The following is a 17,136-nucleotide window of genomic DNA, read 5'->3' as shown; positions in this document are numbered from 1 at the left end:
TAAATATCAATATGTTAGCCTCTATAACATATATATAACTCATATATGACCCCTCAGTATGTATACGGGTCATAATTAGTATCGGTCGGTTACTCGTTTAAGCACTACGAATTAACCGATTTATCGTTTACTTGTTACGTAATGAATATAGTGTACCTCGTTTTGTCGCGAATGTCACAGCCTATGGACATTTCGTTCATGAGGCTTAATCATTCTCAAGGTCATGTGCAGCCGATACATCCATCTTTCCATGCTATGCCTAAGGAAAATCAAATGAACATGCTCTTGAATTTGATTCATCTTTTTGAGAATCAAATGGCGGTTGATCATCAAGCTCAAGAGCATATGTTAAACAATAAAAGGCTTTTGATGGTATTTGTCTCGTATTACCAGAAGGAGACGTGAGATTGTCATGACTCAGGGGTGAAAATTAAGGAATTGGAGGATCTAATTCTTCAGCTCTTGTGCAAGGACGATCAACTTAAGAAGCTGAAGAATGATGACGATGATCCTAATGCCTTGGGTGATGGAGGCAATGATCCGAAACAAACTCACAGCTCATCCACTGGTGCTGGTACGAGCAGCGGTGTAGGCGGTGATTAACAGTTGGTGGTATATTATGACTCGACTAACGTTCAACCAATTGAGTTGATCAAAGCCAACACCATTATGTTCATGGATGATAAGATACACATCGTGATGAGTTCTGCCAACCTTGACGATATTGAAGAAGGGCATGTCATCACCTTGTAAGGCCCCGATCCCGTTGTCCTACATTTCATGTCGGATTTACTCATAAACACAGTTCGACAAATCATAGTTAATTAAAACTTTTTGCGGAAATGTTATATTCAATCATTCGTTACAAAATATACAAAATTGTCATTAAAACGTATCATAACACATCATATTTAAAAGATCATTTCTTCCATCTTCATATGCCAGTTGTTCAATCCTTGCCATGTGCCGTTCTCATGCTAGCTCCTCAAGCATATTTACCTGTGTGCATACTAAAAGTCAGCTACGCTTAGGAGTTGTAGTTAATCTGGCAACTTACCATACAACCATTACATGAATTTATATATATATACATATATATCTGAAGACACTTAGTCGTCCATCTAACCTGCTCACCTCACCACTAACCTCTTTACTGCCCCTACATCTTAGCCACTTGATTATGGAAGCACATTGATGCTTGCCCTCCCACGTACTTACGTATTGCCACTTATTTAACGAAGGCACGTAAAGGCTTGTCCTCCAACGTACTATCGTTGTGCCACTTAATAAAGATGGCACGTATAGGCTTACCCTACCACGTACTATCGTCATGCCACTTACACCCTTACCATCTTGTTACCACTTCTACCACACTACAACTCGACTTGCCTAGAACACTCTTCTTATCGTTACATCAGTTACATAATAAACAAGTCACAACATAACATTCATACACACTTCTTATTACCTGGCAATCATTCTCTTTGGCGATAAGTTCAATATCTGAAGATCGTTTATGCACCTAGAAACATTACTTTCCCTGTCGATACGTGCAATATCCGAAGATCGTTCACACATCGACAAACATCCACAATAACATATATATATATATATATATATATATATATATATATATATATATCAAATCAAACATATTAGCATACACTTACCACTTAAGGTAAGTGTATTCACACTTCACATCGAGTATGCACACAGCCACGCAAACAAGCAAGGAAGTGGAGCTAGAAACTCACCTGAGTCCTGTTACGATCACCGTTAATGGTTATTCCTTTCTTTAGCCGTGCGCGACTAATTGTATCACAATTACATGTATAAATTAATTATCACTACCCATATCACGTTTCTAGTTTAATTATAACCTTTAACGAACGGGGTCCGAGGGCAGCACCCCTGGCAGCAAGGTTTCAGTGGCGGCAGCCTCTAGCAAGGTACAAGGGGCAGAGCCCATGGCTGGGTCGAGTAGACTCATAATGTTCGAGGGCTTCTTTGTAATTAATCCATTTTATCTTAAGTCCAGAGACCTTTTGGTCATTCTTTCAAACTCAAATTCATTATCCAGTTTGTCATCCATTCCTTTAACGAATGGACTCCTTCGTTATTTCTTAACGAATGTGTTCTCTCATAAAAAATGGACTCATTCTCTATTTCTAAACGAATGGACCTTTATAACGAACTGGCTTCTATAACGAACTGGCTTTTATAACGAACTGGGGGTTCATTCATCAGTTCCCCGTTAACGAAATACTTAACGAATGGCTTAACGAACTGCTTCTAATTCGTTATCTCTTCTTAATGAATGAGCATAACGAATAGCTTGTTAATTCGTTATGTCACTGTTAACGAACAAGGGATAGGTCAGAGAATCTCGGAAACATTCTTTGACATTCATTAACCTCATACCCACATCTCCAGCGCTGCCTTTCCGGCGCCTTCATCGCCGGAAAACCGGGATCTCACCCGAAAAGCGAGATCTCAGTTGTTTTCCACTGTTTTTCGTCCCGTTCGATCCAGATTTGAGCTAGGGTGACCCCTAAGCTCATCTTTTGATCGGTTTATACCCGATTTCATCTGGATCTCATAACTATAACGGGTTAGGGTGTCGGCTCATCGTTTCGTGACTAGATCTTGTAGGTTTGGATCCATACAATATCGTACTATCATTACCTCGGTCTGGAATCGATTCTTCTTAGGTTTCGGTTAGAGAAAGAGAGAAATATGAGAGAGAGCTTAAGTGTGCGTTTTGGGTGGTGTATGGAATGAGTGGAATGAATGGATTATGGCTTAATTAAGGTTTATATATCATGGGTCATGGGCTTAAGCTCATGGTCTTTTGTTCCTTCCTTTATAATCCAAGTCCATAACCCATATCTATTTAACCCAACACAAGCCCAAGTCATAATAAATTATTTTATGAGTAGATACTGGAAACGGGAATTATAGAATTATCCATCTACTATATCAATTTTATTTTTCCGAAGTAAATAATATATTAAATATTATTTATAGAAATTTCGGGATGTTACAAGTATACTCCCCTTAAAATAGGTTTCGTCCCCGAAACCTACTTAGTTACCCCAACAGGATTACCTCCTACTCTTGCCTCTTCGTAACGCGTCCTGGCTTTCTCGCTTACCGTTTTACCTCTTATCTTAACCCTCAACGAGTTGATCATGGGTTTTATCTTTCTTAGGTAGCTTTCCCATGAAGTTCCCAGTGATTGATTTTATCACACTATACATGGCACACTACTCTTATCATTATCCTTCACTTTTGGCGTGATAGGTCAAACACAAGTCATTCATAAAAACATAAAAAGGAAATCAATTTAGCATACCAATTAAACATTGGTTCATACTATAACATAAGACACCCCTTAACAAGCACTAATATAAAACAACTAAGACAAGCCACTTATTCTCTTGCAACCTGCTTGGTGGCTGATAGACCATCCTTCTACGTGTCTCCCTTCCTTCCCCCCACTGCTATGGCTTCTCCACAATCTCTTGCTATATGACCTGACTTACCACAATTGTAACATTTCTGGTCCTCAGTGCATTTACGGGATATGTGTCCCTTCTTCCTGCTTCGGTAGCACTGGTTTGAACCAGCCTTGTATTCTCCCAAGTTTATATTCCCGCACACCTTGCATGCATCCTTGTTTCCAACTTTTGACCTCCTCTCGTCAGTTGTTGCACCATATCGCCAGACCGCTTAGTAGGGGTAGCCCTTTTCTTCTTCTTCTTTTCATCCACTACCACATCGTACACAGCCAGGTCTTCATAAACCATTTCCGCGAGTCCAACAGCAGAATCAAAGGTTACCGGTTTACCAGCCTTGACTAACGTGCGGACCAACTGTGGATGTCCTATGACGTAGCATTTGATCCGCTTCACTTTGGTGTTTACCATATTTGGAACTATCCTGGACAGGCGGTTGAATTCGATGGTGTACACGCGGTGCGTTATCTTACCCGCCTTCAGGTTAGAAACTTCATCTCAGTCCTCTCAACTTCAGCATCAGCACATAAATGTTTCATGACCATCTCTTTCAAATCTTCCCACCTCAATGCCTTAATTTCATTTCGACTTTTCCTCTGTACCACAATCTCCCACCAGTACGTGGCTTCATCTCCAAATGATTGCGTGGCATAGCCCAATGCTTGGTCTGGATGGCATTCGCTTATTCATATAACCTTGTCCTGGCGGTTGTCCACTAGAGAGTAGCGATTGCATCTCCTAGACCAGTTGTAAATACCTTAGATGATCTATACCCGCTAACCCGAAGCATCAACATGAGAACGGAACTTTAAATACATACTTTATTGATAAATAGGATGAATACATTATTGAGAGAATAACTTACGGAGAATATAACTTAGATCTAGATCTGTCACTCAGTTATGAACATGAGCTGCCTACTTATAGGCCATCAGCTCAATTCGTTAAGTTAGCCTCATTCGTTATATATTAGTAACGAATGAGACACCATTCGTTATGCTTCATAACGAATGGTAATAACTTAACCAATAGCCTAGTTAACTAACGAATGGACCCATTTGCTATACAAACCATAGCGAATGGCCATTTTATAATAAATATACAATCTAGACTATCTATAAATTATTCGATTGCTACGCACACCAAAACCGTGCACTAACACTATTATTAAGTTTACAATCATTAAACTGAATTAGGCTATATATCTATAAATCTGTGTATGGTTGTTACACCCAGAACATGTCGATAGTCTTAGATTGTGACGTTGTACAACACTTAGTAACCAAAATCGATTTGGGCTCAACTTCATCGTTTTCCGTGCATGGCCAAGTTGATCGTTTATGTGTTTTCAGAAATAGGTAAGATCACACAAACTTGAGTAAATTTACTGTTGATAGAATGATTTGATTTATAAAAGAAAATTAGGGTTTCAGTATCTGGTTTGGCCGCTGGGTTCGTTTCATTTTTCATATGGGTTTGAAAGTACAAAACGCGTACAATTCACCTGAATTGTCCGGAAATTTCTTAAAAAGTTTGTTTTTTATCAAATCCCTTCAAAACTATTATGTTTGACCAATTTTGATATTTTGATATACTAGTCAGTTCGTAAAATATAACACTGCCGGTTTTATCAAAACATATCTAAATTAAATCTTTAAATTATTACAAATCTTTATATACATATATATAAATTATGAAAATTTTTATACTAACAAATTAAAATATGTAGATTTTTACAATAATTATTCCAGAATTATTAAATTGTGTTTTTATTTATAAAAATTCGCTTTGCTTGTTATTTTTATCCGATTATTATCCCGTTAATACGAAATGATACCTAAAAAGTTCTATTATTAATTTGAGTCATCAAAATATCATTAAATAATCCCTATAACATTTCCAGAATTTCACGCTTTGGCTAAAATACCTTTCTGCCCATAATTCGGCTATTAAAAATCGATTAAACCAGAATGCATAAACCATATCTAGATTTCTCAAATTGACCCAAATTTTATGTGTAATCTTATAATGACATTACTGAGTTCTCCACAAAATTTTATAATTTTTCAAGTAGCTTAGCTATTTTTCAAAATAAATTGCCAATAAAAGATAATAAAATCGTCAAATATTCTCCATTTATCGAAAAGTTACCAAATTTGTCCAGGGACTTACTCAGATGGTCCTAATGTGTCTACAAAGTTTCATAGGCTAAAAACAAGTATGTCACAATCAATCCTATACAACCAATAAATGAGTAATCGGGTATTACCTTTGTGGTTTTCCGAGTGTTTAGGTTGTCTTCGTGTTTCTCTGGGTTTTTGGTTCTCTAGTTAGTATATCTACTGGTCATATAACAAAAAAAAATCATTTAACATTAATCATCAAGCCTTGTAAATTAGGGTATCGGTAAGGGTTTGAAATCAAGTTTTCAAACCGTAAAAACACGATATAAACATCCTAATCCATGTTTTTGTCCAATAAACCATATGTTTCTGATTACTAACCATGTCTAAGATCAAAAATTTTTGTGGATTATATTAAGGGTTTTTACATGGTTAGTTATTATTTTTTCTAATCAAAACATGTTCTTATGATTATAACAAGCTTAAAACAAGTTTAAAACTCATGAATTTTGATCTTGCTTGGGGTGTTTCTTGGATGCAAACTAAATAAATTAGCTGGTGTTTGAGTTGGTTTGAGTTTTATGCAAAAAATATCAAGGGAAGGAAGCTTATTTAGGAGGTAATCAAGGGGGGGTCCCACCCCTATTGCGACACCGCTAGAGAGGACCCATTGGGTCTCACTTATGCCCCATATTTAGGGGAGCAAACGAGCCGAGCCGCTCGCGAGCTACTCGGGATCGGATCGATAAAAAACTCGAACGAGCCGAGCCTTGACGAGCCCGAGCCCGAGCTTCTAAAAAAGCTCATTTATTTGCCGACCTCGAGCCCGAGCCTGACATGTTGAGCTTGTTGGGCTCATCGAGCCTTATCGAGCTTGCTATATATTATTTAATAATATTAGTTTCTGGCCCACAAATACAATAAAGCTCATTACAACATGTTTCTGGCCACTTAGTAACCGTATGAATGGTTTGATCCACAACCTTGGAGCCCTGGAGTAGAAACTGAATCGTTAATAATATTGAAAACTTAAACTATTAGACCTTTCCAGATTTCCAGACTTCCAGTTACGTTACCCATGCTTTGCTTGCCAAACTGTGATTCATATTTGTTCGTCTCAATCAGATTATAATCAAGCCTTCTTCAACGATATTTGTGGAGTAAGCCTTCTTCAACGATATTTGTGGAGTATTCTATTTTTATTATTATTATTATTATTATTATTATTATTATTTTAACTGTTTCTTCAATCGTTTGATTTTGTTCATCATATACTTGTTAATGAACATTCGCTTTCATATGCTTCTGTTAGTCTGTTATGGTTCTGTTAGTCTATTATGGTATGTTGATGAATGCTTCATGCTGCTGTAACATTATATATAGATGTACCTTGGATTTTTTTAATATATAATGATTACTAGTATAATAGTAATACATGTTTACAAAGTATTTATTATAGAAAGTGTATAGAAAGTTTATGTATTTCTGTGACTGTTATAGTTCTTTTGATTAAAAAAGTGTATATAAGTATCATGTTATGGTCTTTTGAATATAATTACTAAGTGTATAATTTACATAAGTTTTTGTATATCATATAGTCAAATGCCAGAAGTTCAAAATCAGTCATCTCAATCTCAAACTCCACAAGATTACAATAACCTTGATGGGGATGAGAACCATGACTCACCTCATGATCAAAATACTAATGGGGCTGCAAGTGCAGAACCCAGTGACAACGATGTTGTCCCGCTTAAACGTAAACGAGCAAGGAAAGCTGAAGTGTGGGCTGATATCGTTGAAGTGACTCTTCCCGACGGGACGGAAAAAGTTAAATGCATTCATTGCAATACACATTTGACAGTAAGCGCAGGCAATCCTACATCAACATGGAAAAGACACACCGAAGGTTGCATGAAACGGAAATAGTTTTTGAGAACTCAACAATTGCTAAATTTTCAGCCAGTTAATGAAGATACATGGTTAAATAAGTCGTTTCCTTTTATTTCACCTAATTCGAAGTATGATGCTAACAAGATGAGGGAATCAATAGCACACTGGATAATGGCAACCGAGCAACCTTTTAGCATTGTTGAATATGACATGTTCGTATACATGATGAAGATGGCAAATCCAATGTTTGAGAAGGTAAGCAGGACCACGATAACAACAGATTGTTTCAAGGTATATGAGCATGAAAAGAAAAGGTTGAAATCCTATGTTACAGAAGCTTCAAATATTAGTTTGACGACTGATTGTTGGAAGTCATCTCATCAAAAAATTGAGTATATGGTCATCACCGGACACTTCATTGATCAGAATTGGAGGTATAATAAACACTCTTGTAACTTTTTTTTTCTTTCTTTTATCATGTAATATTTATATATTCTTTCATTTTGTTTCTTTTATTAGTTCTAACTTTAAAAATTATACATGACAGATTGCAAAACGCGTGCAAAATTTTGTGCATGTACCTCCTCCTCGAACTGGTCTTGATATTGCAGATGGTATCTACAAATGTTTAAAGGAGTGGGGAATTGATAGAAAGATTTTATCTATTTATGGGATAATGCCTCATATAATGACAGGGCGGTAAATACTTTGAAAACCAACTTTGATAGAGTGAAGAAACTTCCTTGTGGTGGAAGGTTATTTCATGTCGGGTGTTGCGCTCACATTTTGAATTTGCTAGTTAAAGACGGTCTTTCAAAGATCGATTTTGTCAATGAAGAAGTTCGTGAAGCTGTGAAATATATAAATCATTCAAAGGCAAGGCGGCAGACTTTTTTGACTATTGCACATCAACTTCAAGTGCGTGATAGAAAGTTACTGATTGATGTTCCAACAAGATGGAATTCCACATATGATATGCTATCTCTTGCTATGAAGTTTAAAGACGTTTTTCCAAGGTATGTTCAATATAATTTAATAGTTTTTTATGTTCTACATATGAGTATATGTTTTATTTTGTTTATATTGTTTTCTATATATGCAGAATACGAACCACATTTTAAGCACTTGCCTACAGAACAAGATTGGGAAAATGTGAAAGATGTGTGTGAAGTTTTGAAGATTTTTAAGGATTGCACATATGTGATATCTGGTAGTGATTATCCTACTGCAAATTTATATCTTATGGGGGTTTATAAAGTCAAATAAACATTAGACAAAGGTGTATTGTCTGAATGTGATTTTATTCGTGCCATGAGTGGAAAGATGAAAGAAAAGTTTGACAAGTACTGGGGAGAGTGTCACCTATTGATGGCGATAGCTGCAGTTTTAGATCCTAGGTTAAAAAAGTGGTATATTGAATTTTGTTACCCAAAGATATATCCAAAAATTGAAGCCGAGAAAAATATTGAAGACGTGTTAAATGCACTAACTAAAATGTACGAGGAATATGTGGAGATGCATGATGAGTCAATCAAAGATGCTACAAATAAAAATGGATCTTCTGGAGGTAGCACTACTTCAAGGCCTGATGAAAAGACATCAAGTTCTGGATGGGACGCATTTGGGGAGTTTCTTAGAGATGTTGCAGTGGAGAGGCCAAGCAAGTGTGAACCTATAATGTATTTAGAAGAAGGTGTTATTAAAGGACATGAAAAAGTGAATTTAAATGTGTTAGAGTGGTGGAACACTCACAAGCTAAAATATCCTGTCTTGTCTAAGATGGCATCCGATATACTTGAAGTTCCTATTTCCACGGTTGCTTCGGAGTCAACATTTAGCGCGGGAGGGAGAGTTATAGATCCATATCGATCTACATTGGCGCCTTCAACTGTAGAAATGCTAATTTGTGGAGGGGACTGGATAAGGCAAATGTATGGAGTAAAGAAGAAGCTAAAGGTATATTTAAAACATTAACTTGGTCTCGCTACTTCGTATGGTTATTTTGGTTGGTTTTGTAAGTTGGAATGGTTATTTGAACTTGTTTTGGTGGTTATGATTATTTGGTTGGATGTTTATGTTAAACTCTTTTATGCTTCTTTAGTAATTCTATTTATCACTGCACTGATTCTACTTTTAAGGAAAACGGGAATCGAGCTTATCGAGCTGAGCTTTTGAGAGCTTAATCCAAGCCTGGCGCATTTAAAATAATTGTCGAGCCAATCGAGCCGATCCCAAGCTCCATTTTGTCAATACGAGCCGAGCTCGATCCTAAATCCAAAGGCTCGAATCGAGCCGAGCTCGAGCTTCTGGAAATTTTAACGAGCCGAGCTCGAGTAGTGCATAGCTCTGGCTCGGCTCGGCTCGTTTACACCCCTACCCATATTTCCTCATTTTTTGTGCCAAAAGTTAAATCTCGGCCCCAAATTTAGTTCGGTTTCAATTTCGGTCAAGAAAATCAGATCGGGTTTGATAAATAGCGCAAAAACGAGTGTTTTTAAGCTAATTTTTGTAAATTAGGGAAAACGTACTGGCTAATTGTAAATATCCAAAATATTTTCATGGATTGCTTAAAACATTTTATATAAGTGTTCTATAAGTCTTTTTCGGCTTGACTGATGACACAATGCTTGCTTTGGTACTAACGACCGTGTTTAAGTTCACAACGTATTGTTAAACAAGACTCTTTTCGTTGAAAATGGTTTTGTATGTACTGGGGTCTTAATATCAATATGTTAGTCACTATATTATATATATCTCTTATATATGACTCCCCCAGTATAAACGATTTATCGAAATTTTACCAACGAAATTTTTTCGTGTCGTAACTGTTTGGTTTTCCCATCCACCATGTCTAATGGTTCCTCACAAAGTTTAAATTATCATTTACTTGCACATCTTCCAGTGGTACTATTTCCTTTTCGTCAGTAAGACACTTTTTCAGGTTTGATACATGAAAAACATAGTGGTAGTTGTAGTCGGTAGCCTACGGGACCAATTTTAGCAATAACCTCGAAAGGTCCAATGTATCTTGGAGCTAACTTACCGATTTTACCAAACCTTATAACACCCTTCCATGGGGACACTTTAAGAAACACCTTGTCTCCTATTTTAAAAGATAACTGTTTTCAACGAACATTGGCATAACTCTTTTGTCGGTCTCAACTGGCTTTTAGTTTTTGTTTAACTTTATGTATCTTATCGATTGTTTCCTGAATCAAATCAGATCTTGTAACTTGAGTATCACCCACTTCCATCCAACAAAGTGGTGATTTACATTTTCGCCCATATAATGCTTCATATGGTGCCGCTTGTATACTACTATGATAGCTATTATTGTAAGAGAATTCAGTGAGTGGAAGTTGTTGATCCCAATTCCCTTAAAAGTCTAATACACAAGCATGAAGCAGATCTTCTAAAGGTTGAATAGTTATTTCGTATTGACTATCTGTCTGAGGGTTGTAGGTTGTGCTTAGATCTATTCGGGTTCCCAAAGCTTCTTACACAACTTGCAAAAAATGAGGCGTAAAATGACTATCCCGATACGAAATAATTGAAGGTGGTACACCATGTCGGGATATGATTTCATCAATGTAATTTCGTGCTAGTTTATTAGTAGTGTAGTTATCACGTATCAGAAGAAAGTGTGCAGATTTGGTTAATCAGTCCATATTTAACCAAATTGCATTGTGTCTTTGGGAAGTTTTGGGGAGCTGTGTAAGGAAGTCCATTGTAACTTGTTCCCAATTCCACTAGGGTATTTCAGGTTTTTGTAACATTCCCAAAGGTTTCTGATATTCAGCCTTAACATGAGCACAATTAACACATTTACTTACATACGTGAGTATATCCTTTTTCACACTAGACCACTAATAAATTCTTTCACGTCTTTATATATCTTGTCGGTAAGGCTACTTTATTGGCCTTGCCTGGATGGTATTTAATTTAACAATTATATTTGTTTAGCAGTTCTATCCATCTTCTTTGCCTCTTATTTAGTTGCTTTTGATCAAATTTGTGTTGTAGGAATTTGCGGTCCGCGTAAATTGTAAAAATTGTACCATACAAGTAATATATCCAAATCTTAAGTGCAAATATGATTTCTCCCAATTCTAAATCATGAGTTATATAATTTTTCTCATGTACTTTTAACTGTCGGGAGGCATACGCTATTACCTTATTTCGTTGCATCAACATGCATCCTAAACCTTTAAGAGATGCATAACAATAGACTACCAAGTCATTAGTTCCTTCAGGAAGAATTAATACTGGAGCTTCACACAACATTTTTTAACAGTTGTAAGGCAATTTCTAGTTCTTCTCCCCAGCCATATGTTCAGTTTTTTTGAGTTAGGAGGGTTAAGGGTTGGGTAATGTTGGAAAAGTTTTCATTGAAGGGTCGGTAATATCCGTCTAATCCTATAAATTGACAGATTTCTTTTGGTGACTTAGGAACTTGCCAATTCTTAATAGCCTCTATTTTACTCCGGTCTACCTGAATTCCTTGTTGGTTTACAAAGTATCCTAAAACTGGCGCCCCTTGTAGCTAAAATTCACGCTTGGACGACTTTGCATACTGTTTTTATTGCCTTAACAACTCCAAAATCACTCGAAAGTGTTGTTCATGTTCCTCCTTACTTTTCGAATAGATTAAAATGTCGTCAATGAATACCGTCACGAACTTATCAAAGTAGGGTTTGCAAACTTGGTTCAAAAGATCCAAAAATACTGTCGGTGCATTGGTTAACCCGAAAGGCATAACTAAAAACTCATAATGACCATACCGAGTTCGAAATGCTGTTTTTGGAACATCATCTTCTTGAATTTTCACGCGGTTATAACCGGATGTAAGAACTTTTTTTTTGAAAACTATTTTGCTCTCTAAAGTTGATCAAACAAGTCATCAATTCAAGGAATGGGACACCAATTCTTAATGGTTACTTTGTTCAATTCCCGGTAATCGATATACATTTGGAAACTTCCATCCTTCATTTTCACAAAGAAAACTGGCGCTCCCCTAGGCGAATAACTAGGTCGTATAAAACCCGTATCCAATAATTCTTTTAATTGATTGGACAGTTCTTGCATTTTAGAAGGTGTAAGTCGATAAGGTGCCTTTGAGATGGGAGTTGTTCCACTTTGTTATCTTCTATACTCTTTTGATTGGAGTTTAATTGTTACACTTGCTAAATACTCCATATAATCTTGGCCTAAATATTTCAATACTTGATGAGATACGAGAGACAATGTAGTACCAGATTTCTCTCCTTGTATAGTGATCGTTTCATTGCCTGAAAAGGGAATTCTAACATTTTTGTCCTTACAAACATTTTCTGCCTTATACTTAGATAGCCAGTCCATACCGACTATTACATCAAAACTTCCTATATCTACTGGGAGTAAATTGATAAGGAAGGATTGGTCATTTAGGATAAAAGGGTAGTTTCGAATTATTTAGTTAACAACTATTAATTTACTGTAAGCGAATTCTATAGTGTAAGGATTTGTTAATTCACTAACCGACATATTCTACAAATGTAAAAAGTTAGAAGCTACAAAACTTCTATCAGCGCACGTGTCAATAAAACTGAAACTTACCGATCAGAAACTAAATGTGCATCCTGTCGTGCTTCACTAGATCTAATTACAAATGCTTGTTCCCTAGTTGGGTTGGAAGTCGATGCTTGTTCTTGGTTTTTTCCTTTTCACTGCACATGGGTTCAATTTGGGGCAACACTTCCTAAAATTTTTCGTACTACCACACTTATAGTAAGTATCGGGGTTCATTGTAATTGAAGTTTGTTGATTGAGTTGTTGTCGGGTTGGTTTAGGTCGAGTTGTTTTTGGACACATGGATTGATTTATCTGAGGTGGTCGGTTAACCTTAAAAATGATGGTTCGACAGTTGGGAGGTGTCCAGTTTCTCCACATTAACAACACATAACTTGTCGACGTTCCCCTACGTGATGCGCATTACATTTTCTTGGATTGTGGTATGGTTCCTCTATACATCTTTCGTTTCACATTAAAACTCGGCATGGTATAATTTTAGGTTATTGGACGCGCACACTTATTTTGTGGATTCCCTTGTACTCTAGTCCCACTAAGAGAACTTGATCTACACATATGAACCAATATCAATTCACACTACTATACAGATCTAGTTCTTGATATGTTAAAGGTGAATCAATGCGTCAACGAAGTGAGTGGGTGTTGAGAGAAAAAATCGACAGAGTAATGACACTCGGTAATTATTATAAACACACTTGATAATTTACGATTTACGATACATCTATATATAGAAGATGAAGTCCATTCGTTATACATGTCATAACGAATGGGACTCATTTGTCTTCAATCCCTACTTTGACTTAATAGTATAGCGAATAACTCATTCGCTATACCTCATTCGTTAACATTCCATAACTAATGTTACATTACATACAATGATTAGGATCATTCTCTAAACATCCTTAGAGAATGGCCATTTAGCATAACGTATGAGTTCATTCGTTAAACATACTTAACCAATGAACACATATACATAATGTATGGACTAGTGAAATTTCCAAAATGCCCTTTTACATTAATAAGATAAATGACAACAAATAAAAAGACAGAGACGACCAAAACGATGCACTAACAAACTCCCCCTCGTCTCGTGCTCTTTTTCTTTGATCAACTGAACCTCTTTGTCTTCCATTCCGCACAACTATGAACTCCAAACGCGTTGCAAACATGCACGACATGTTGGAATTGCATGGCGCGATCATAATCTTCAATCTTGGCAACCCAGATCTCATTCTTAAATAATACGTCGTTGTCGAACTCCGATAAGTTAACAAGCCATATCGGATCAATCACCTGTATATAACTCATTTTTGAGGAGCACAAATTTTCAATGTTTTTTTTTTAAATTTTTGAATGTTTTGGATTTTATCTGTACAAACGAAATTCGCAATATATTTATATTTTCCCTTTTTCTCCCCCGAAAAAAAAATAATAAAGAAATCAAAACAAAATAAAAACTGTACAAACCAAAAGTGATTATCCGAGCTTAAGGATATCAAAAAGAGATTTCAAAATACTTTCAGATGCTATGGGAATAAAGAATTAAAGAAACTATCATAATCAAACATCCGATCAGGATCCTTGCTAGCAGGAGGTGTTGTGTATCTTTGGTAGTCTACATGGTACCATTCTTCAACACAACCCGAAGAGAAATTGTAACCCGTTTCTTAGGAGATGCATAGATTTTCCCGCATCTCGCTTTAACATTGTGCAAGTACACCCGAAGGGTTCAAGAAACTTCAAATTAGGTTTGCGATTGTTCAGAAGCTCGTAACTCGTATTTTGTAGATTCTTATCTGTCAGGACACGATTGAGAGTGTAGCAAGAAGTGCTCACAGCCTCATTCCAAAGTTGAATAGGAAGCGTTGAATCTACAAGCATTGTTCTTGCTGTTTCAATCAATGTTCAATTCTTTCATTCAGCCATACCGTTATATTGTGGTATGTATGGAGTACTATATTCCCGATGGATCTTTTTCTATATACAGAAAAGGTCCAATATAGTACTTTTGAACTCCGTAACATTGTAACTCCGAATGCATATCACCTTATGTTTGTAAAGTGATTCGATCTTTGTAATTATGTCCTGAACAAGAACTGGTGTCTGATCTTAAGAACTCATAAATAATACCCACGAGTACCTCGAATCGTAAATTAGTCACGACAAAACAGTAGCAGTCTCCAACAATACTCGTACGATTCACAGGACCAAATAAATCCATATGAAGTCGTTCCAGCGGAGTATCAATGGAATTAAATAACTTTTCCGGGTGTGACTTATTCTTCTCTTTTCCCTTCTTTCATGTAACACAGTGATCAATCAACTTGAAATCTTTCTGACATGAATGTGACCCATGTGCCTATGCCATAGAATTGAGTGTTCTCAGTTTCTTTAAAGAGAAAACACTTTTCAACATATGTAAAAGTCGATACCTTAGTACTCATATTCAGTACATAAATATCATTCGACCAAGGATTTCATATAACAAGCATGTCTTCTGGAATGACCCCCTTGAATATTATTCACATTGGTTATAAGCTTAATATTGCCGGTAATATGGCCAGAGCATCCACTATCCATGATCCAATTTTCTCCAGATATAGTCTTGGATAAACCCTGCACATTCAAGAAACATGATTCAACAAAATATTTAATGTTAGTTGACACTAATGTTGATCCATGGTTCTGTGAATAAGTCGATGGTCTCATATAACCATCTTGTGTCAACATTCTTGCAAAGTGGTTGTGTAGGAACAAACACTCTATGGTTTAATTTAACTAATTATCATTAACAAGAACCACCTTGCGTGGATTCACATTGTGAAACAGATATGAATCTCGTCAACATGAGATATTGGTCTCTTGAGAATATCTTTAACCACAAGAACATTTTTGGGTTATTCCCCGGTAATTGGATGAACATTCTTCACTTTTCGTGTTCCACAATTCCTTACAACGTGCCCACGTTCGCCATGTAAGAAACAGGTTCTCATATCAATAAACGCACGTTGTGGTTTAATTGACGATTATTGTAACAAATCGAGTTTTTCCGGATTTACATTTAAATACCCGACTCGCTTTTATGTTAGGGTTATTTTATATATGTCGCGTTCGTCGAGAAGATTAACTATTATTATATTATTACTTAATTAATTATATAGTATATAAATATAACTTTCTTTCTTTGACAAAAACTACCCAAAATCAAACTTTAACACATCTATGTTTCCACCTTCAATCTTCAGGGACTTAAAAACAATTATCATATATTTATTTATTATTGCTACCATCTGATCCGTTAACCCGATTCTTAACCCGGATCCGAACCCATAATCGCAACCTGTTTGTTAGCTTGAGCCTCAATTATCGTACTATACATGGAAATCAAATCATAGACTTGATTACACTTGCCTAATCGGCCTCACCGACATGTTCAATTAGGAAAACAAAATCAATATTATACGAATTGATCGTATTATTCTACCGTATTTAACCCGTTTAAGTTTACCCAAGAAAACGAGTTCGTTAAACCAATTAAATGTGCAGAAACAACTCTCTCAACCTCGCGATCGAAACCCCTAATGTCTATTTTATTATCGTCGTTCTTTGTTAGCCGTCCTTGATCCATCTAAGCCGTCCATGATCTCATTCAATTAACCCATCATCAAGCATCCTCTAAGATAATCAATTCATGATTTCAGTTCGCGATTTCATGCTTAATAAAAGCCCTAACGTTAATTAAACATAAAATGAATGGATTGATTGATTTAAGATCTAGGGTTTATATTAATTTTTGGGGGTTTCTGTCACTGCTGTATATAATAAACTGTATTCAACTTTAACCCAACTAACATGCTAGAGCAGTTGGGTTGTTGTTTGTGTGACAAGATGCTGAGCCGACCAGGGGCGCAGGTTCGAGCCCTGGCCAGCCCAGTTTTGGGTATTTTATTTTTTGTTAATTATTTAAAGGTGTCTTATGAGTTATAAACATATTGTAATTAATATTAAATGTCAAATAAATGTTATAATTATTGTAA

General features: G+C 36.2%; 1 protein-coding gene across 1 annotated transcript; it reads left to right on the top strand.

Moving 5' to 3' along the window:
- The first annotated feature begins 8,899 nt into the window (after positions 1-8,899).
- On the top strand, positions 8,900-9,714 carry LOC143591176 (zinc finger BED domain-containing protein RICESLEEPER 1-like). The gene is made up of 2 exons (XM_077071467.1): positions 8,900-9,487; positions 9,670-9,714. The coding sequence occupies exons 1-2, from the start codon at positions 8,900-8,902 to the stop codon at positions 9,712-9,714; spliced, it is 633 nt and encodes a 210-aa protein (XP_076927582.1).
- Positions 9,715-17,136: the final 7,422 nt, after the last annotated feature.

Source organism: Bidens hawaiensis, unplaced genomic scaffold, assembly GCF_021521415.1.
Source record: "Bidens hawaiensis isolate Kalapana, Puna unplaced genomic scaffold, B.hawaiensis_p1.1 tig00039383_1, whole genome shotgun sequence".
Taxonomy (NCBI): domain Eukaryota; kingdom Viridiplantae; phylum Streptophyta; class Magnoliopsida; order Asterales; family Asteraceae; genus Bidens; species Bidens hawaiensis.
Note: the sequence above shows the minus strand (reverse complement) of the source record. Positions and strands in the feature narration are given on the sequence as shown.